Source organism: Heterodontus francisci, chromosome 4 (assembly GCF_036365525.1).
Source record: "Heterodontus francisci isolate sHetFra1 chromosome 4, sHetFra1.hap1, whole genome shotgun sequence".
Taxonomy (NCBI): domain Eukaryota; kingdom Metazoa; phylum Chordata; class Chondrichthyes; order Heterodontiformes; family Heterodontidae; genus Heterodontus; species Heterodontus francisci.
Genome location: NC_090374.1, coordinates 25,302,956 through 25,324,608, shown reverse-complemented (window position 1 = coordinate 25,324,608; position 21,653 = coordinate 25,302,956). Strand labels below are relative to the sequence as shown.

At 44.1% G+C, this 21,653-nt stretch overlaps 1 protein-coding gene across 1 annotated transcript in view; it reads right to left on the bottom strand.

The window, feature by feature from the left end:
* The window catches only part of galntl6 (polypeptide N-acetylgalactosaminyltransferase like 6), a 1,388,519-nt gene that overhangs the window by 29,040 nt on the left and 1,337,826 nt on the right, over positions 1–21,653 (bottom strand). The window contains exon 12 of the mRNA XM_068028772.1: positions 6,466–6,615. Within this exon, the coding sequence (XP_067884873.1) occupies positions 6,466–6,615 (150 nt within the window). The remainder of the gene's footprint in view (positions 1–6,465; positions 6,616–21,653) is intronic.

Genomic DNA, 21,653 nt, shown 5'->3' with positions numbered 1-21,653 from the left:
GAGGAATACAAAGACAGTAGAAAGGAACTTAAGCAAGGTGTCAGGAGGGCTAAAAGGGGTCATGAAAAGTCATTGGCAAACAGGATTAAGGATAATCCCAAGGCTTTTTATACACATATAAAGAGCAAGAGGGTAACAAGGGAAAGGGTTGGCTCGCTCAAGGACAGAGAAGGGAATCTATGTGTGGAGCCAGAGGAAATGGTCGAGGTACTAAATGAGTACTTTGCATCAGTATTCACCAAAGAGAAGGACTTGGTGGATGATGAGCAGAGGGAAGGGAGTGCAGATAGTCTCAGTCATCTCATTATCAAAAAGGAGGAGGTGTAGGGTGTCTTGCAAAACATTAAGGCAGTTAAGGCCCCAGGGCATGATGGGATCTACCCTATAGCCAATGTTGTTCCTTTGTTTAAGAAGGGTAGCAAGGATAATCCAGGAAATTATAGGCCAGTGAGCCTTACATCAGTGGTAGGGAAATTATTAGAGAGGATTCTTCGGGACAGGATTTACTCCCATTTGGAAACAAACGAACTTATTAGCGAGAGGCAGCATGGTTTTGTGAAGGGGAGGTCGTGTCTTACTAATTTGATTGAGTTTTTTGAGGAAGTAACGAAGATGATTGATGAAGCAAGGGCAGTGGATGTTATCTATATGGACTTCAGTAAAGCCTTTGACAAGGTCCCTCATGGCAGACTGGTACAAAAGGTGAAGTCACATGGGATCAGAGGGGAGCTGGCAAGATGGATACAGAACTGGCTCTGTCATAGAAGACAGAGGGTAGCAGTGGAAGGGTGCTTTTCTGAATGGAGGGATGTGACTAGTGGTGTTCCGCAGGGATCAGTGCTGGCACCATTGCTCTTTGTAGTATATATAAATGATTTGGAAGAAAATGTAGCTGGTCTGATTAGTAAGTTTGCGGACGACACAAAGGTTGGTGGAGTTGCGGATAATGATGAGGATTGTCAGAGGATACAGCAGGATATAGATCGGTTGGAGACTTGGGCAGAGAAATGGCAGATGGAGTTTAATCTGGACAAATGTGAGGTAATGCATTTGGAAGATCTAATGCAGGTGGGAAGTATACAGTAAAAGGCAGAACCCTTAGGAGTACTGACAGGCAGAGAGATCTGGGCGTACAGGTCCACGGGTCACTGAAAGTGGAAACGCAGGTGGATAAGGTAGTCAAGAAGGCATATGGCATGCTTGCCTTCATCGCTCGGGGCATAGAGTATAAAAATTGGCAAGTCATGCTGCAGCTGTACAGAACCTTAGTTAGGCCACACTTAGAATATTGCTTGCAATTCTGGTCGCCACACTACCAGAAGGACGTGGAGGCTTTGAAGCGGGTACAGAAGAGGATTACCAGGATGTTGCCTGGTCTGGAGGGCATTAGCTATGAGGAGAGGTTGGATAAACTCGGATTGTTTTCACTGGGAAGACAGAGGTGGAGGGGTGACATGATAGAGGTTTACAAAGTTATGAGCGGCTTGGACAGAATGGATAGTCAGAAGCTTTTTCCCAGGGTGGAAGAGTCAGTTACTAGGGGACATAGGTTTAAGGTGAGAGGGGCAAAGTTTAGAGGGGATGTGCGAGGCAAGTTCTTTACACAGAGGGTGGTGAGTGCCTGGAACTTGCTGCCGGGGGAGATGGTGGAAGCAGGTACGATAATGACGTTTAAGAGGCATCTTGACAAATACATGAATAGGATGGGAATAGAGGGATACGGTCCCCGTAAGTGCAGAAGGTTTTAGTTTAGGCTGGCATCAAGATCGGCGCAGGCTTGGAGGGCCGAATGGCCTGTTCCTGTGCTGTACTGTTCTTTGTTCTTTGTTCTTTGAATGGCGACGGATGCACAAATCAGGATGGTGTGCGATTTGTAAGGGAATTTGGAGGTGATGGTGTTCACATGGCATTGTTCCTCTTATCCTCATGATGGTATAGGTTGCAGGGCTGGAAGGTACTATCATTATGGGTCTGATTTATAGGGCAAAAAAATATTTATATGATCCCCTACTCTTTATTTCAGGAGCCAGTCATGTCTCCGAGTCCTGCTTCCTATAATTTATCCACATTTCGGTAACAACACCAACATCTTGTATTTATATACCGTGTTTAACATAACAAAACATCCCAAGGCACTTTCAGGAGCTTTATCAGACAAAAATTAACACCAGGCCAGAGAAGGAGAAATTAGGGCAGATGACCAAAAACTTGGTCAATAAGGTAGGTTTTAAGGAGCATCTTAAAGGAGGAGAGAGAGGTAAAGAGGTAGAGACGTTTAAGGAATGAATTCCAGAGCTTTGGGCCTCGGCAGCTGAAGGCACAGCCACCAATGATGGAGCGATGAAAATTGGGGATGACCAAGAGGCCAGGGTTGTAGGAGTGTAGAGGGATGGAGGAGGTTATCGAGATAGGCCATGGAGGGATTTGAACACAATGATGAGAATTTTAAATACGAGGTGTTGGTGTACCATGTCGGTCATGTAGCCATCTTTTCTGACTTACTGGCATGTTTTTTTCTTGTATAGTTAATAGAAACATTTCCTGCAATGGTGACATTGTTTTCCTTTGAGTAGCTAACAGTCAATGAGTCCTTGGGAATATATCCATATTAACAAAGGGTCTAAAGAGTCGATATTTGCAGTGCCACTGAAATCTTGAAAACAACTGTTTGAGTGGAAATAACAGATACAGTGAATAGAATGCCACGCAGCTTTGATATTATGTCAGATTAAATTATGAGGATTAATTAAGAAAGGGATTGAATTTCTAAAACTAACAATGGGAATATTGTCGATATATAAACAAACCTCTCTCGGCCTCTCAATCTCTGTTATATATTGTTATATTATTTGTGCAGAGCTAGGAACTAATTAACTGGGATGTAATCACTGCTGCACTGCAGTCCTGTGATGTATATCACTATACCGCTCTAAGCAGTCCTTACCAGGCAGTATGGTGGACTGTATGAAACTAAACAGAGCTCCAGCCTTTGCAAGTCTAAAGTGCGATTATTTCTAACTTATGGGAACCAGGAGACATAATATGGTGACAGCAGATGTCCTGAGTAAGCCTAAAACATTTAAATGAATTTAATGCTGAATTAGGTTGAAAAAAAAAACCCAAATTCATGGCAGAGAGAGAAAATGAGTGAATTGTGCAAAAAGAAATGTCGGTCAGCACAGAAATGAATGCACAGCTACAGCCCATCATGAATTAGGAAGCTGATATGTTGAAATTTAAACAAAAGTGCAAATTGACATTCAGTAGTTTTCTATTAGGCACTACCGAAGAGGAGAGGGTCAGCTATATCCTTCTGTGGGCAGGAGATAATGGATTAAATTTGTTTAATAGCTGGGAGCTGAGTGAGGAGGATAGCAGAAACCCAGACAAAATTTTTGATAAATTCAGCACCAACTCCAACCAAAATCAAATCACTGTAACTGCCAATATGAATTTTGAGCTCTCAGACAGGAATTAGGTGAGCCCATTGACAATTTTGTGACAAGATTGAAAAATTCAGCGAGAAAATGTAAATTTAAGGACACAGTTGAAAGGCTGTTGATCAGGTAATTTGGGGGACTGCACACCCTGAAGTACAGAAAGCTCGAATTGGGAAGGACAAGCTCACAATATTGCAGGCTGTAGACACTGCCAGAGCACATGAAACCATGAGCAGATAGGTGAAGACACTGACTACCTAACGACTAGCCTTCAATTAAGCCATGATGGCATGAATTCACAGACAGAAGGAAATGTCCTGCATATGGATCAATCTGCAGAGCTTGCAGAAAAGCCAATCACTGGAAAAAAATGTGCTGAACAAAGGAATAAGGTGGTAGATGAGTCACCAGAGACAGAGCAACAGGGCGAATGAGTAGGAAAAGGAACCAAACTATCCATATCCTGGAAGATGATGATGAGTTTGACAACACGATAGACATAGGAACCATACAACTGCATGAAATGTCTGGTTGCGACAGTTCCCAGAGAAAAGAAATTTGCAAAACCATTCAGATCGGGAAGAGGGTGAGAAATAAGCCCACAACGATAAATCTGAAGGTGAAGATTGATACCAGAGCACAGGGTAACAACATCCTGAGCAGACTATACCAGAGGATCTTTCCTGAAAATTTGAAAGAAAATGGTTACCTAAGGAAAGCTGCACTGAAATTAAACAATGTCACGCTAATGGCACAAGGGGAACTGAGATTCGACAGCTAGGAACAACCCAAATCAAAGGGACACCCAAGGGAAAAGATGTTAACTGTATGTTCTACGGCACTGAAACAGATGGCCCTGCTACCCTGGAGTTGAGCAGTTGCGAAGAACTGCAGATTATCTCAGTAAACCATGAGGTAAAGGAGGCGACACTGAGAGTTGAGATCATACACCCATTGAAAAGTGCCCTCCAATCAGAAGCAAAGAAGATCTAGGTATAAAGATTCATCACCTGGGGAATAGAACACCACTGAAACGGAATCAAATTAGAGATGAGACCAGCAAAGATGAGGAGTTACAGATGCTCTCTCAGCAAGTGATCCAGGAATGGATTGATAAGATATAGCAAACACAGCCAATAATACAGCAGTACTGGTCTATCAGAGATGACATCTCACTAGAAGATGGTGTTCTGCTAGCCAGATCCAGAATAATCATAGCCAAAATAATGCAGGAAGAACTTCTACAGAAAATACGTGAAGGCCACATGGGAATGGAGATGTGTAAGCTCAGAGCCAGATCAGCTGTGTACTGGATAGGCATATACAAGACATCGAAAATATGGTGTTTATCTGCATGCAATATATGCTAGAAGTCCAGAAACATACAACAGAAAGAGGAGATGATGGCTACTGAAGTACCACCCAGACCATGGCATAATGTAGCAGCCAATTTATTCACACTCAATCAAGAATGGTATCTCATGATTGCAGACCACGACTCAAAGTTCCCTTTTTTTCTGGAAGATAAAAGACTTGAGAGCCACAACAATCCTTTCTGCAGTATGAGTTCTGTTCGCTGAGTAAGAGATTCCTGAAAGACTAAATGTGACAATGGCACCCAATTCACCTCCAGAGAATTTAAGGAATTTGCTGACCAGAATGGGTTCAACACTAGCACCTCATCACCACACTACCCACGGGGACACGGGTTTATAGAAAGACACGTCCAGGCAGACAAAAGAACCCTTGAGAAATGCCAAGAGATGAAGGAAGACCCAAACCTTGCCTGACTGTCACTCCGATCTAAACCTCTCAAGGCTGACATGAAATCACCTACAGAGCTGTTCAATGAAAGAAATTATAAGACAACTTCGCCAAGCAAAATACATCCTCCAAGTGACCAGGAGGAAGTGAGAGAACAACTCATTGAAGCATAGATAAAAGGAGGTCATCACTTCAACAAGCATGCTAAATTCCTACTTGAGCTGCTGAAAGGATAATCTGTGCATGTACTGGATTCAGTCATGAAATCCTGGAGCCCAGCAAAAGTTGTTTGTGAAGCTGAGACTCCAAGGTCATGCATCATTGAGACCGATACCAGTAAGCAAATAAGAAGGAATAGAGTTCTTATTCGGCCTACACCTGAGCTGGTAAAACAGAAAAGATCATTAATAACACTGGAAACATCACTATCCAGCGAGACAACATCAATGTCGCCAGCAAGTGACACAACATTAGCAGCAGCAAGCATGACTCCTGCAACATCAGGTGCAACACGCACAACATTACTTATACAGCATGCCAACTCTCAACTGAGAGCAACGAATGCCAAATCTACAAGACGAAGGCACAATATCATTCCACCTAAGCAATGCCGTGAATAAAACTTTTAGAAAAGAAAACTCGCTATAAAAAACTCTAAAAGGGTTTCCGTTTATCACCAAAAGTTGATTGTTAATCTTCTTTAGTTTAGAAAAAAGTTAATGACTGGAACAGTTATATTGATATAGAGGCACTATGTCTTTAAAGAAAGAGGGATGTAATCTATTATATTATTTGTAAAGAGATAGGAACTAATTAGTTAGGAAGCAATTGTTCTGGGCAAGTGTGTTCTAGGGCCCACATTCACTGCTGCACTGCAGTCCTGTGATGTGTAACACTACACCATTCTAAGCAGTCTTTACCAGGCAGCAAGGTGGGCTGTATGAAAATAAATAAAGAGCTTCAACCTTTCCAAGTCTGAAGTGTTTATTTCTAACTTATGGGAACCAGGAGGCTTAACAATCTCTCTCTCTTTCTGTAAGACCATTCGTTAAAACCTATCACTTTGGCCAAGCTTTGGGTCACCAGTCCACATCTTATGTGGTTCGGTGTCAAACTGTGTTCGATAATTGCTTCTGTGAAGCATCTGGAGACATTTTATGATGTTAAAGGCACTGTATAAATGCAAGTTGTTGTTGCTTCAGTGGTGGGGAGATATTTTACAATCTCCCAAACCCCTCGCTGTGTAAGGGGTGCTGCTTACCTTTCGATAGCGCCAGTACTGGTTGCCTTTCATACCGTGGCAGTCATACAGCGTGACAGAGCTACTGTGAGAGATGGCATCAAAGCAGAACTTCCTGGTATGAAGTGGCTCTCCAGGCCTTATGTCCTCTCGCCAACCAAATGTAAATATCTGAGAAAACAAAGGAGATTATATTAAAAAAGCACGCTGAGGACTGGATAAACTCCTATCAGCATTCAGGTTACTGGAACAAAAAGGCACAATATAAAAACAGACTGAATGCCATTAGTTCACCACATGACCAATAAATCTAAGGAATACTGAACAAAATCAATCAGGGAACCTATAATTATATTTCAGGGCTGAAATTTCCCCAAATGGCTGTTTTCGGTTGGAACACAGGAACAGAAGGGGGCTATTGATCCCCTCGAGCCTGTTCTAACATTCAATTAGATCATGGCTTTTCTGTATCTTAACTACATTTACCCACTTTGGTTCCAAAACCCCTAACACCCGGACATAACAAAAATCTATCAATCTTAGTTTTGAAATTTTCAATTGACCCCCAGCCTCACAGGCTGACTGTCAGGGGATCATTTTAACCAAACTTGCCCAGGGGGTAACTGGAGGGTTTGGACCAGCCACCCATTTTACATCCCTCCTGAATTTGCTTTCCATAGAAGTCGGTGTAAAATAAAATTTGACTGGATGTAAAAGGGATGATTGATCTAATCTTCAGTTTCCAGTTAGGTGAGATTTTGGGATTCTTGACTATTTGACCCAGGAGATTTTCAGGTGAATTATAAATTAAGATATTACGATATAAATTAAATTCAGCTCACAAGGGGGAAAACCCATAAAAATATATCCATGCTTGAACTGGGCCAGGACCAGAGAAAATGTTCAACAGGTTGGCATTTCTTGTATACTATGCCAATTTGAGCCAAATAAATTCATTGATACATTGTCCTGGCATTCCTGCATTATATGTCGGAATGACATCCTTCATCTGAGCACTGTGGGGTGGGGAAGGGAAATATTTCAAATGAGATGAACACCAGGGATTATGGTAGCAACTTTGGCAGCTTTCAAAGTCTTCACCCACATAACAGTTACAACATGGCAACAGGCCATTTGACTCAACTAGTTCATCTACACAGTGCAAATAGCTTGCACTAAACCCAGCCTATTCCCATATCCTTTCATCTCCTTTTCTTTCATCCACCTGTCCAATCTATTCTTGCTTTCATTACAGCCTTTGTCCAAACATGGACAAAAGAGCTGAACTCCACAGGTGAGGCGAGAGTAACTGCCCTTCGCATCAAGGCAGCATTTGACCAAGTATGGCATCAAGGAGCCCTAGCTAAACTGGAGTCAATAGGAATCAGGGGGGAAACTTTCCACTGGTTGGAGCCATACCTAGCACAAAGGAAGATGGTGGTGGTTGTTGGAGGTCAATTATCTCAGTTCCAGGACATCACTGTAGGAGTTCCTCAGGGTAGTGTCCTAGGTCCAACCATCTTCATCAATGACCTTCCCTCCATCATAAGGTCAGAAGTGGGGATGTTCACACAATGTTCAGCACAATTCACGACTCCTCAGATAATGAAGCGTTCTGTGTCCAGATGCAGCAAGATCTTGACAATAACCAAGCTTGGGTTGATAAGTGGCAAGTAACATTTATGCCACACAAGTGCCAGGCAATGACCATCTCAAAGAAAAGAGAATCTAACTATATCCTCCTGATGTTTAATGCATTACCATCGCAGAATCCCCTACTATCAACATCCTGGGATTACCATTGATCAGAGACTGAACTGGACCAGCCATATAAATACTGCAGCTACAAGAGCAGGTCAGAGGCTGGGAATTCTGCAGCGAGTAACTCACCTCCTGACTCCCCAATACCTGCCCACCATCTACAAGGCACAAGTCAGGAGTGTGATAGAATACTCTCCACTTCCCTGGATGGGTGCAGCTCCAACAACACTCAAGAATCTCAACACCATCCAGGACAAAGCAGCCCGCTGGATTGCCACTCCATCCACCACCTTCAACATTCACTCCCTCCACCACCGATGCACAGTGGCAGCATTGTGTACCAACTATGAGATGCACCGCAGCAATTCATTAATGCTCCTTCCAAGCCCGCAACCTCTACCACCTAGAAGGACAAGGGCAACAGATGCTTGGGAATACTACCACCTGCACGTTCCCCTGCAAGTCACACACCATCCTGACTTGGAACTATATCACCGTTTCTTAACTGTCACTGGGTCAAAATCCTAGAACACCCATCCTAACAGCACTATGGGTGTACCTACACCCCAAGGACTGCAGCAGTTCAAGAAAGCAGCTCACCACCACGTTCTCAAGGGCAATTAAGGATGGGCAATAAATGCTGGCCTAGCCAGCAACGTCCACATCCCATGAACGCATATAAAAAAGAATGAATCCTAACCTAATTCAGCAGTAATACAGAAAAAAACTTAAAGTACTAAGTATCATCACCTCATTCTATGACAATATGAAAGGCACAATTCAACATGGTGGCTCCTCAACAGACCCCTTTCCTATCCTGAGTGGCTTGAAACAGGGCTGTGTTCTCGCACCCACACTTTTTGTGATTTTCTTCTCCCTGCTGCTTTCACATGCGTTCAAGTCTTCTGAAGAAGGAATTTTCCTCCACACAAGATCAGGGGGCAGGTTGTTCAACCTTGCCCGTCTAAGAGCGAAGTCCAAAGTACGGAAAGTCCTCATCAGGGAACTCCTCTTTGCTGACGCTGCTTTAACATCTCACACTGAAGAGTGCCTGCAGAGTCTCATCGACAGGTTTGCGGCTGCCTGCAATGAATTTGGCCTAACCATCAGCCTCAAGAAAACGAACATCATGGGGCAGGACGTCAGAAATGCTCCATCCATCAATATTGGCGACCACGCTCTGGAAGTGGTTCAGGAGTTCACCTACCTAGGCTCAACTTTCACCAGTAACCTGTCTCTAAAGAACAAAGAACAGTACAGCACAGGAACAGGCCATTCGGCCCTCCAAGCCTGCGCCGATCTTGATGCCTGCCGAAACTAACACCTTCTGCACTTCCGGGGCCCATAATCCCTCTATTCCCTTCCTATTCATATATTTGTCAAGATGTCTCTTAAACGTCGCTATCGTATCTGCTTCCACCACCTCCCCTGGCAGCAAGTTCCAAGCACTCACCACCCTCTGTGTAAAAAAACTTGCCTCACACATCCCCTCTAAACTTTGCCCCTCGCACCTTAAACCTATGTCCCCTAGTAACTGACTCATCCACCCTGGGAAAAAGCTTCTGACTATCCATTCTGTCCATGCTGCTCATAACTTTGTAAACCTCTATCATGTCGCCTCTCCACCTCCGTCGTTCCAGTGAAAACAATCCGAGTTTTTCCAACCTCTCCTCATAGCTAATGCCCTCCAGACCAGGCAACATCCTGGTAAACCTCTTCTGTACCCGCTCCAAAGCCTCCACGTCCTTCTGGTAATGTTGCGACCAGAATTGTACGCAATATTCTAAGTGTGGCCTAACTAAGGTTCTGTACAGCTGCAACATGACTTGCCAATTTTTATACTCTATGCCCCGACCGATGAAGGCAAGTATGCCGAATGCCTTCTTGACTACCTTATCCACCTGCGTTGCCACTTTCAGTGACGTGTGGACCTGTATGCCCAGATCTCTCTGCCTGTCAATACTCCTAAGGGTTCTGCCATTTACTGTATACCTCCCACCTGCAGTAGACCTTCCAAAATGCATGACCTCACATTTGTCTGGATTAACCTCCATCTGCCATTTCTCTGCCCAAGTCTCCAACCGATCTATATCCTGCTGTATCCTCTGACAATCTCATCATTATCCGCAACTCCACCAACCTTTGTGTCGTCCGCAAACTTACTAATCAGACCAGCTACATTTTCCTCCAAATCATTTATATATACTACAAACAGCAAAGATCCCAGCACTGATCCCTGCGGAACACCATTAGTCACATCCCTCCATTCAGAAAAACACCCATCCACTGTTACCCTCTGTCTTCTGTGACTGAGCCAGTTCTGTATCCATCTTGCCAGCTCACCTCTGATCCTGTGTGACTTCACCTTTTGCACCAGTCTGCCATGCGGGACCTTGTCAAAGGCTTTACTAAAGTCCATATAGACAACATCCACCGCCCTTCCCTCATCAATCATCTTCGTCACTTACTCAAAAAACTCAATCAAAATAGTAAGACACGACCTCCCCTTCACAAAACCATGCTGTCTCTCGCTAATAAGTTCGTTTGTTTCCAGATGGGAGTAAATCCTGTCCTGAAGAATCCTTTCTACTAGTTTCCCTACCACTGACGTAAGGCTCACCGGCCTATAATTTCCTGTATTATCCTTACCACCCTTCTTAAACAAAGGAACAACATTGGCTATTCTCCAGTCCTCTGGGACCTTACCTGTAGCCAATGAGGATGCAATGATTTCTGTCAAGGCCCCAGCAATTTCTTCCCTTGCCTCCCTCAGTATTCTAGGGTAGATCCCATCAGGCCCTGGGGACTTATCTACCTTAATGCTTTGCAAGACACCCAACACCTCCTCCTTTTTGATAATGAGATGACTGAGACTATCTGCACTCCCTTCCCTAGGCTCATCATCCACCAAGTCCTTCTCCTTGGTGAATACTGATGGAAAGTACCCATTTAGCACCTCACCCATTTCCTCTGGCTCCACGCATAGATTTCCATCTCTGTCCTTGAATGGGTCAACCCTTTCCCTGGTTATCCTCTTGCTCTTTATATATGTATAAAAAGCCTTGAGATTTTCCTTAATCCTGTTTGCCAATGACTTTTCATGACACCTTTTAGCCCTCCTAACTCCTTGCTTAAGTTTCTTCCTACTGTCTTTATATTCCTAGCCTTCCAGCCCTTACAAATGCTTCCTTTTTCTTTTTGACTGGGAGTCAATGTTTTGACTAGGATACAATTCTAGGATATTCATAACCTTTGGTTGATTTGTATGTTGAATGAGATGGATTGGCTGTTTATACAGCAGCAAGTGTATCATAAGACCGTCTACTGGATATACAGACCACCAGTTTAAAAACAAAGAGTTCTACCTTCAGATGATAATTGCTGCACAATCTACCCCATATCCCAAAATTCTGGCTAGGAAAGCAGGAATAACTGCACTTGAAGAACTTCCACATGCAGTTCCACCTCTTTGACCAAGCTTTTGGTTCTCAGTCCTCATACCTCCTTATGTGGCTTGGTGTCAAATCTTGTCTGATAATGCTCCTGTGAAGCAACATGGGATAAGCACGTAAGAAATAGGGGCAGGAGTAGGCCATAGGGCCGCTCGAGCCTGCTTTGCCTTTTGATAAGATCATGGCTGATCTTCCAACTCAGCTCCACTTTCCCACCTGACCCCCATATCTCTATCAATCTCAGCCTTGAATATATTCAATGACTGAAAATCCACACCTCTCTGGGGTAGAAAATTCCAAAGAGTGATGACCCACGGAGTGAAGAAATTTCTCCACATCTCAATCCCAATTGGCTGAGCCCGTTATCCTAAGACTATGACCCCATGTTCTAGACTCTGCAGCCAGGGAAAACAGCCTCTCAGCATCTGCCCTGTCAAGCCCTCTCAGAATCTTATATGTTTTAATGAGATCACCTCTCATTTTCCTAAACTCCTGAGATTATAGGCCTAGTGTACCCAATCTCTCTTCATAGGATACCCGCCTCATCCCAGAAATCAATCATGTGGAGCTTCGTTGCACCCCCTCTAAGGCAAGTCAATCCTTACTATTTTACATGAAGAGCTATATAAAGGCAAGTTGTCCATGTTTAAAATGGCCATCACTTACATGGATAACCATTATCCATTTGCTTTAACATCAATTTCAAAGTTGCCAATTGTATCATCTCAGGTTCTCCATTTATTTTGAGCAGAAATAACTAGTTCACTAGTTCATGCCTGCCTAAGGTGGTGAATGCAAGGAGAATATCAAGTCACCTCATTAATGTTCAGTTTCTATTGTGCACTCTCACCCAGCTAAATGGTATGTGGGTTATGGTTTGTACTAAGCACTGACTGCAGTTTGAAGAAAGATCCAGGTTAGAGTGGAGCTGCCCTGTGCTAGCTGACCAACATTGACTCCAGATTAAACAACACCTTAACTTTAAAATTCTCACCCTTATTTTCAAATCCCTCCATGGCCTGGCCCCTTCTGAGCTCTGTAATCTCCTCCAGCCCTACAACCCTCTGTGACACACTCATCTGTCAGCTGTGGCTCAGTCGGTCGTACTTTCACCTCTGACTCACAAGGTTCCATGTTCAAGTTTCACTCCAGGACTTATGTGCAAAAGTCAAGGCTGACACTCCAGTGCAGTACTGAGTGCTGCGCTGGTGAAGGTGCTGTCGTTTGGTTAAGCTGAGGCCTCATCTGCCTGCTTGGGTGAGTGTAAAAGATCCCATGGTGCTATTTTGAAGAAGAGTAAGGGAGTTATCCCTGGTGTCCTGGTCAATCTTTATCCCTCAATCAAAATCACAAAAATAGATTATCTGGTCATTATCATGTTGCTGTCTATAGGGGTTTGCTGTGAGCAAATTGGCTGCCGTGATTCCTACAACAGGGACCACACTTCAACCGAATGGCCTCCTTCTGTGCTGTTATGACTCTGAGATGAATTAATGTAGCATGCATCAAGTTCAAAATTGGGACCATCCTTGTTTGTGTGGCTCAGTACCTACCACATCAGAAGGTACCAAAATGAGCCATTGGAGAAGCTATGAAAAATTTTAAAAAGATACCTCGACTGATTATGATGAACTACAGTTGTTAAAGTTGATGAATGGGATATGTACAGAATAAGACATAGGCTGGATTGCATTAAACTGTGGCCACATCAAAGAGTGACATGTCAAATTATTCAAATGTTACTGTTGTGGTTTGTGATGCCGTCTGAATTTTGAGTTGCATTGCATCTTTGAAACCTATTCCGACTGCTGTTATTTCAGATGAGGTACATGTGGGTTTACTTATTTTTTTAGACATCTGTGTTTTTGGGGGTCTGGTAGTGGGTTTGATGACATCCAATACTGAATGGTAAATTTTTGTGACTGAATCAAATCATTTTTCTTTAAAATTGCATAGATAACTGGATTTTATTTCATTGCATATTAGAAATAAGCGAGAGAAACTTTGTGCAATGAAATGCTTGAGTAATATGTACTGTCTTTCAAACTGAGGATAGGCTGGACAATAAAAAATAGAGTGAAGACAAATTACTATTTAATTTTTTTGAGTTTACGCTTAAAGCCTAATACTCTGGTGGTCATTGATGCAGCAGGATTGCGAAGCTCCTGATACCATGTGTCATTTTTGTTCTGGCCATTTTTAGTGTGGTCCAGTTCATTTAAATTTAACGGCCTGGATTTTGCAGTGTCACAGTGGCGCAGTGGTTAGCACCGCAGCCTCACAGCTCCAGTGACCCGGGTTCAATTCTGGGTACTGCCTGTGTGGAGTTTGCAAGTTCTCCCTGTGTTTGCGTGGGTTTCCTCCGGGTGCTCCTGTTTCCTCCCACATGCCAAAGACTTGCAGTTTGATAGGTAAATTGGCCATTAGCAATTGCCCCTAGTATAGGTAGGTGGTAGGGAAATATAGGGACAGGTGGGGATGTGGTAGGAATATGGAATTAGTGTAGGATTAGTATAAATGGGTGGTTGATGGTCGGCACAGACTCGGTGGGCCGAAGGGCCTGTTTCAGTGCTGTATCACTAAACTAAACTAAAAGTACTTCATTGGCTGTGAGATGATCATGAAGAGTGCTTTTTTTAAAAGTTTAATTCTGGCTTCTGGAGCATCTCTGATTTTAATTGCTCCACCATTGGTGGCCGTGCCTTCAGTTGCCTTGGCCCAAAGCTCTGGAATTCCCTCCCTAAACCTCTCTGTCTTTCTAATTCGCTTTCCTCCTTTAAGACATTTCTTAAAACCTATCTCTTTGATTAAACTTTTGGTCATCTGCCCTAATATCTCCTTATGTGCTCAGTGTCATATTTTGTTTTCTCATGGCTCTGTGAAGTGCCTTGGGCCATTTTAAAGGCTCGGTATAAATATAGTTGCTCTTGCCAACCACGGGGCAGAAAGTTCGCTACACAGAGAGAAAATTCTTGTTGTATAGTAAGTACTGTAGTGGTGCCACCAGATCTAACTGGTTATCATGTATAATAAGAAAACAGCATTTGTACAAACAAGCTCACTATAAGCGGTTGGGACTGCCTTAGGAAAAGTGGGAACAAAATGTCTGGTTTATGTAAGCCTCATGACCCAGTTTAAGCCTTACACCATAAACTGGTTGCTCCAGTTATCAAGCCGGTATGTGATAACCTGAATACAAAAACATTGGCATATGTAATATGCCAGACCATAGGATTTATAATTGGAGCACCAGCTCATTTCCCTGCAGAGAATAAAGCTGAAGCCCTGGCTTGCATATGGGCCCTCATGCAGTGGGAACCATTGCCAGAACCAGTGGCAACAGATGTCTCTTCATCCTAGCCAAGAACACAAGCACCTAGAGCCTGCAGGCTGTTTCCTCCATGATCCCCCACCAAAAAAAAATTCCCCTCAGACCACATGACAGGAAATCAACCAGAATACTGCTTGAACAACAAAGCAACACAATCTTCACAAATATAGTTCCCTGAAAGTAAAAGAGAACAATCACCTTACTGAAGGGAAAATGACTGTACCAATTTTCCAAATTAACAATATTTGTCAATATTGTTGTCTAAAGTCCAAGAGGTGCAAACAATTATACAAGTGCAAATAACTGGTTTAACCATCTGACCCTTAAGCATAGCCAAACAACCTATTCTATTCCATATATCATACTTTGTATTGCATAGGCCCTAAACTCTGAAATACCCTTCCTACACCTCACTTTCCTCCTTTAAGACACTCCTTAAAATCTATCCCTTTGACCAAGCTTTTGGTTGTCTAACTTAATATCTCCTCAAGTGGTTTGGTGCCATATTTTGTTTGATGACGCTCCCATGAAGCGCCTTGGGACGTTTTACTCTGTTAAAGGCGCCATATAAATATGAGTTGCTGCTGTTTTTGTTATGCTTCTTTGAATGCTTTGCCCCGCCATTGGCAGCCGTGCCTTCAGTTGTCAAGGGTTTGAGCTTTGGAATTCCCTCTCTAAACCTCTCCACCTCTCCACTTCTCACTCCTCCTTTAAGACTTTCCTTAAAACCTACCACTTTAACCAAGCTTTTGGGCACCTGCCCAATATCTCCTAATGCAACTTTGAGCCAAATTCTGTTTGATAATGCTCCTATGATGCAGCTTGGAATGTTTTACTATGTTAAAGGTGCTATGCAAATGCAAGTTGTTGTCGTGATACTCTATAGATATGAAAACACAAATGCAAAAATCTATAAGCAGAAGGACAAGCCTGGGAGGTGTACTCCTGCATGCATCTTGTGCAAACAAGTATCCACTAAAACTACTGCAGCAATGAAAAAAGCAAGTGGCAAAATCTCTAAGGGCACTACTGAAATAACTAATAAAGCTGTCATACTGTTGTAACAACCCAAATGATTCACTAATGTCCTTTAGGGAAGGAAATCTGCGTCCTTACCCAGTATGACCAATATGTGACTTCAGTCCTACATCAATGTCATTGACTCTTAACTGCCATTCAGTTGCTCATGTAGATGGCCCACCACCACCACCTTCTTAGGGCAACTATGGATGGCCTATAAATGCCGGCCTTGCCAGTGATGCCCACATCCCATGAATGAATAAATAAAGTTCTTTCCAGTCTCTTGGGAATGTTATCCTGCTCGAGCTCACCTCAAACTGACACCACTGTAGTACACTGTATAAGTACAGGGGATCATAAAATAAATCAATACCTGAGGAGTTGTCTCGCACAAAACAATGGTGACTTATCAGATTAAAGAAAAGAAAACTTGCATTTATATAGCACCAGAGTTTGTTTCAGCCAATGAAGTACTCTGAAGTGTAATCACTGTTGTAATGTTGGGGACATGGTGGCCAACTTGTGCACAGCAAGTTTTGCCATAACTGCACAGGGCATTGGTGATGACTGCATTAAATGTTGGTTATACCATATAAGGAAAAAAGTTTTTGTTTCCCTATTATAAGAAGGATATAGTAAACCTGGAGCAAGTGCAATGAAGACTTATAAAATGATACCAGGGACCAGCTGTTTCAGTTATGGGAAGACTGTATTCTCCTGAACTGAGAAGATTAGGAGGAATATTTAGCTCACAATCCATGCTGGACTTGTAGCCAGGTTTCTGTAATGACTACTACATCCTATCCTTTAATCTAAATTTGTGCATCTAATTCATAGAATTATACAACACTGTATTTGCATTTGCCAGTTCTCTGAAAGAGCAATTTACTTAGGCCCACTCTCCTTGCACTTTCCCCAAAGCCCTGCATGTTTTTTCTCCCTTTTTAAGTATCTATCCAATTTCCTTTTGAAAATGACTACTGAATCTGCTTTAGCACCCTTTCAGGCAATGCAAGGCAATGTGGTTGACTCTTAACTGCCCTCTGAAATGGCCGAGCAAAAAACTCAGTTTTATCAAACTGCTACAAAGTCTAAGAAGAGGAATGAAACCAGTTGGACCACCTGGCATCGACCTAGGCACCCGGTCAAACATGGGCAAGCAAAATCTCCTGCTGATTACCATCTACCGACCCCCTTGGCTGATGAATCAGTGCTTCTTCATGTTGAGCACCAATTGGAAGAAGCACTGAGGATAGCAAGGGCACAAAATGTATTCTGGGAGGGGGACTTCAATGACCATCACCAAGAGTGGCTCAGTAGCCTCATGACTGACCGTGCTGGCTGAGTCCTAAAGGACATAGCTGCTAGACTGGGTATACATAACATAGAACATAGAACAGTACAGCACAGTACAGGCCCTTTGGCCCACGATGTTGTGCCGAACCTTTAACCTACTCTAATATCAAACTAACTACCTACCCTTCATTCTACTATCATCCATGTACCTATCCAAGAGTTGCTTAAATGCCGCTAATGTATCTGCTTCTACTACCACCGCTGGCAGCGCATTCCACGCACCCACCACTCTCTGTGTAAAGAACCTACCTCTGACATCTCCCCGAAACCTTCCTCCAATCACCTTAAAATTATGCCCCCGGTGATAGTCCTTTCCACCCTGGGAAAAAGTCTCTGGCTATCCACTCTATCTATGCCGCTCATCATCTTGTACTCCTCTATCAAGTCACCTCTCATCCTTCTACGCTCCAATGAGAAAAGCCCTAGCTCCCTCAATCTTTCTTCGTAGGACATGCCCTCCAGTCCAGGCAGCATCCTGGTAAATCTCCTCTGCACCCTCTCTAAAGCTTCCACATCCTTTCTATAATGAGGCGACCAGAACTGAACACAATATTCCAAGTGTGGTCGAACCAGGGCCTTATAGAGCTGCAGCATAACCTCGCGGCTCTTAAACTCAATCCCCCTGTTAATGAAAGCCAACACACCATACGCCTTCTTAACAACACTATCAACTTGGGTGGCAACTTTGAGCGATCTATGGACATGGACCCCAAGATCCCTCTGTTCCTCCACACTACCAAGAATCCTGTCTTTAAGCCTGTATTCCGCATTCAAATTCGACCTTCCAAAATGTATCACTTCACACTTTTCCAGGTTGAACTCCATCTGCCACTTCTCAGCCCAGCTCTGCATCCTGTCAATGTCCCGTAGCAACCTACAACAGCCTTTCACACTATCCACAACTCCAGCAACCTTCGTGTCATCGGCAAACTTGGGGACTTATCTGTCCTCATATCTTTCAACATTTCCAGCACATCCTCCCTCTTAACCTCAACCTGTTCGAGCATATCAGCCTGTTCCACGCTGTCCTCACAAACGACCAGGTCCCTCTCACTAGTGAATACTGAAGCAAAGTATTCATATAGGACCTCCCCTACCTCCTCCGACTCCAGGCACAAGTTCCCTCCACTATCCCTGATCGGCCTTACCCTCACTCTGGCCATCCTCTTGTTCCTCACATAAGTGTAGAACGCCTTGGGATTTTCCTTAATCCTACCCGCCAAGACATTTTCATGTCCCCTTCTAGCTCTCCTAAGTCCATTCTTCAGTTCCTTCCTGGCTACCTTGTCACCCTCTAGAGCCCTGTCTGATCCTTGCTTCCTCAACCTTCAGTAAGCTTCCTTCTTCCTCTTGACTAGCTGTTCCACATCTCTTGTCATCCAAGGTTCCTTCACCCTACCATCCCTTCCCTGCCTCATCGGGACAAACCTAGCCAGCAGTTGCAGCAAGTGCTCCCTAAACAACCTCCACATTTCTGTTGTGCATTTCTCTGAGAACATCTGTTCCCAATTTATGCTCCCCAGTTCCTGCCTAATAGCATTGTAATTCCCCCTCCCCCAATTAAATATTTTCCCATCCCGTCTGCTCCTGTCCCTCTCCATGACTATAGCAAAGGTCAGGGAGTTGTAATCACTATCACCGAAATGCTCTCCCATCGATAGATCTGCCACCTGGCCTGGTTCGTTGCCAAGCACCAAGTCCAACATAGTCTCCCCTCTAGTCGGCCTATCTACATATGCGGGTATGCGGCAGGTGGTGAGGGAACCAATAAGAGGGAAAAATATACTTGACTTTGTCCTCACTAATTTGCCTGCCGCAGATGCATCTGTCCATGACAGTATTGGTAGGAGTGACCACCGTACTGTCCTTGTGGAGACGAAGTCCCGCCTTCACATTGAGGATACCCTCCATTGTATTGTGTGACACTACCATTGTGCTAAATGGGATAGATTTCAAACAGATCTAGCAATAAAAAACTGGGCATCCAAGAGGCGCTGTGGGACATCAGTAGCAGCAGAATTGTACTCAACCACAATTTGTAACCTCATGGCCCAGCATAACCCCCACTCTACCACTACCATCAAGCCTGGGGACCAACACAGAAGCAGCACCAGGCATGCCGCAAAATGAAGTGTCAACTTGGTGAAGATACAACCCAGGACTACCTGCTTGCCAAACAGCAGAAGTAGCATGTGATAGACAGAGCTAAGCGATCCCATAACTAACGGATCAGAACTAAGCTCTGCAGTCCTGCCACATCCAGCTGTGAATGGTGGTGGACAATTAAACGACTAACTGGAGGAGGTGGCTCCACAATATCCCCATCCTCAATGATGGGGGAGCCCAGCACATCAGTGCAAAAGATAAGGCTGAAGCATTTACAACAATCTTCAGCCAGAAGTGCCGAGTTGATGATCCATCTCCTCGGAGTTGGCCTCCTCCTGAAGTCCCCAGCATCACAGATGCCAGTCTTCAGCCAATTCGATTCACTCCACGTGATATCAAGAAATGACTAAAGGCACTGGATACTGAAAAGGCTATGGGCTCTGAAAATATTCCAGCAATAGTACTGAAAATCCGCACCCCTAGCCAAGCTATTCCAGTACAGCTACAACACTGGCATCTACCTGACAATGTGGAAAATTGCCCAGGTATGTCCTGTGTACAAAAAGCAGGACAAGTCCAACCCGGCCAATTACCATCCCATCAGGCAATTATCGGTAAAGTGATGGAAGGTGTCATCTACAGTGCTATCAAGCGACACTTGCTTAGCAATAACCTGCTCAGTGACGCTCAGTTTGGGTTCCGCCAGGGCCACTCAGCTCCAGACCTTATGACAGCTTTGGTAAAAACATGGACAAAAGAGCTGAACTCAAGAGGTGAGGTGAGAGTGACTGCCCTTGACATCAAGGCAGCATTTGACCGAGTATGGTATCAAGGAGCCCTAGCAAAACTGAAGTCAATGGGAATCGGGGGAAAACTCTCTGGTGGCTGAGTCATTTTATTTTTTATTTAGAGATACAGCACTGAAACAGGCCCTTTGGCCCACTGAGTCTGTGCTGACCATCAACCACCCATTTATACTAGTCCTACATTAATCCCATTACCCTCTCACATCCCCACTTTCCCTCATTTCCCCTACCTATACTAGGGGCAATTAATAATGGCCCGTTTACTTATTAACCTGCAAGTCTTTGGCTGTGGGAAGAAACCCGGAGCACCCAGTGAAAACCCACATGGTCACAGGGAGAACTTGCAAACTCCGCATAGGCACTACCCAGAATTGAACCCAGTTCACTGGAGCTGTGTGGCTGTGGTGCTAACCACTGCGCCACCCTAGCGCAAAGGCAATGGTTGTGGTTGTTGGAGGTCAATCATCCAGGATATCACTGCAGGAGTTCCTTAGGTTAGTGTCCAAGGTCCAACCATCTTCAACTGCTTCATCAATGACCTTCCTTCAATCATAAGGACAGAAGTGGGGATGTTTGCTGCTGATTGCACAACGTTCAGCACCATTCGCGACTCCTCTAATACTGAAGCAGTCTGTGTAGAAACATCCAGGCTTGGGCTGATAAGCAGCAAGTAACATTCGCACCACACAAGTGCCAGGCAATGTCCATCTCCAACGAGAGAGAATCTAACCATCTTCCCTTGACATTCAATGACATAACAATCACAGAATCCCCCACCATCAACATCCTGGGGTTACCATTGACCAGAAACTGAACTGGAGTAGCCATATAAATACTGTGGCTACAAGACCAGGTCAGAGGCTAGGAATCCTGCGGTGAGTAACTCACCTCCTGACTCCCCAAAGCCTGTCCACCATCCACTTGTCTGGATGGATGAAGTTCCAACAACACTCAAGAAGGCTGACACCATCCAGGACAAAGCAGCCCGCTTGATTGGCACCCCATCCACAAACATTCACTCCCTCCACCACCGATGCACAGTGGCAGCAGTGTGTACCATTTACAAGATGCACTGCAGCAATGCACCAAGGCTCCTTAGACAGCACCTTCCAAATTTGTGACCTCTACCAACTAGGACAGGGGCAGCAAATGCATGAGAACACCACCCCCTGCAAGTTCCCCTCCAAGTCACACACCAACCTGACTTGGAACTATATCACCGTTCCTTCACTGTCACTTGGTCACAATCCTGAAACTCCCTTCCTAGCAGCACTGTGGGTGTACCTACCCCACATGGACTGCAGCGGTTCAAGAAGGCAGCTCACCACCACTTTCTTAAAGGCAATTAGAGATGGGCAATAAAGGCTGGCTTAGCTA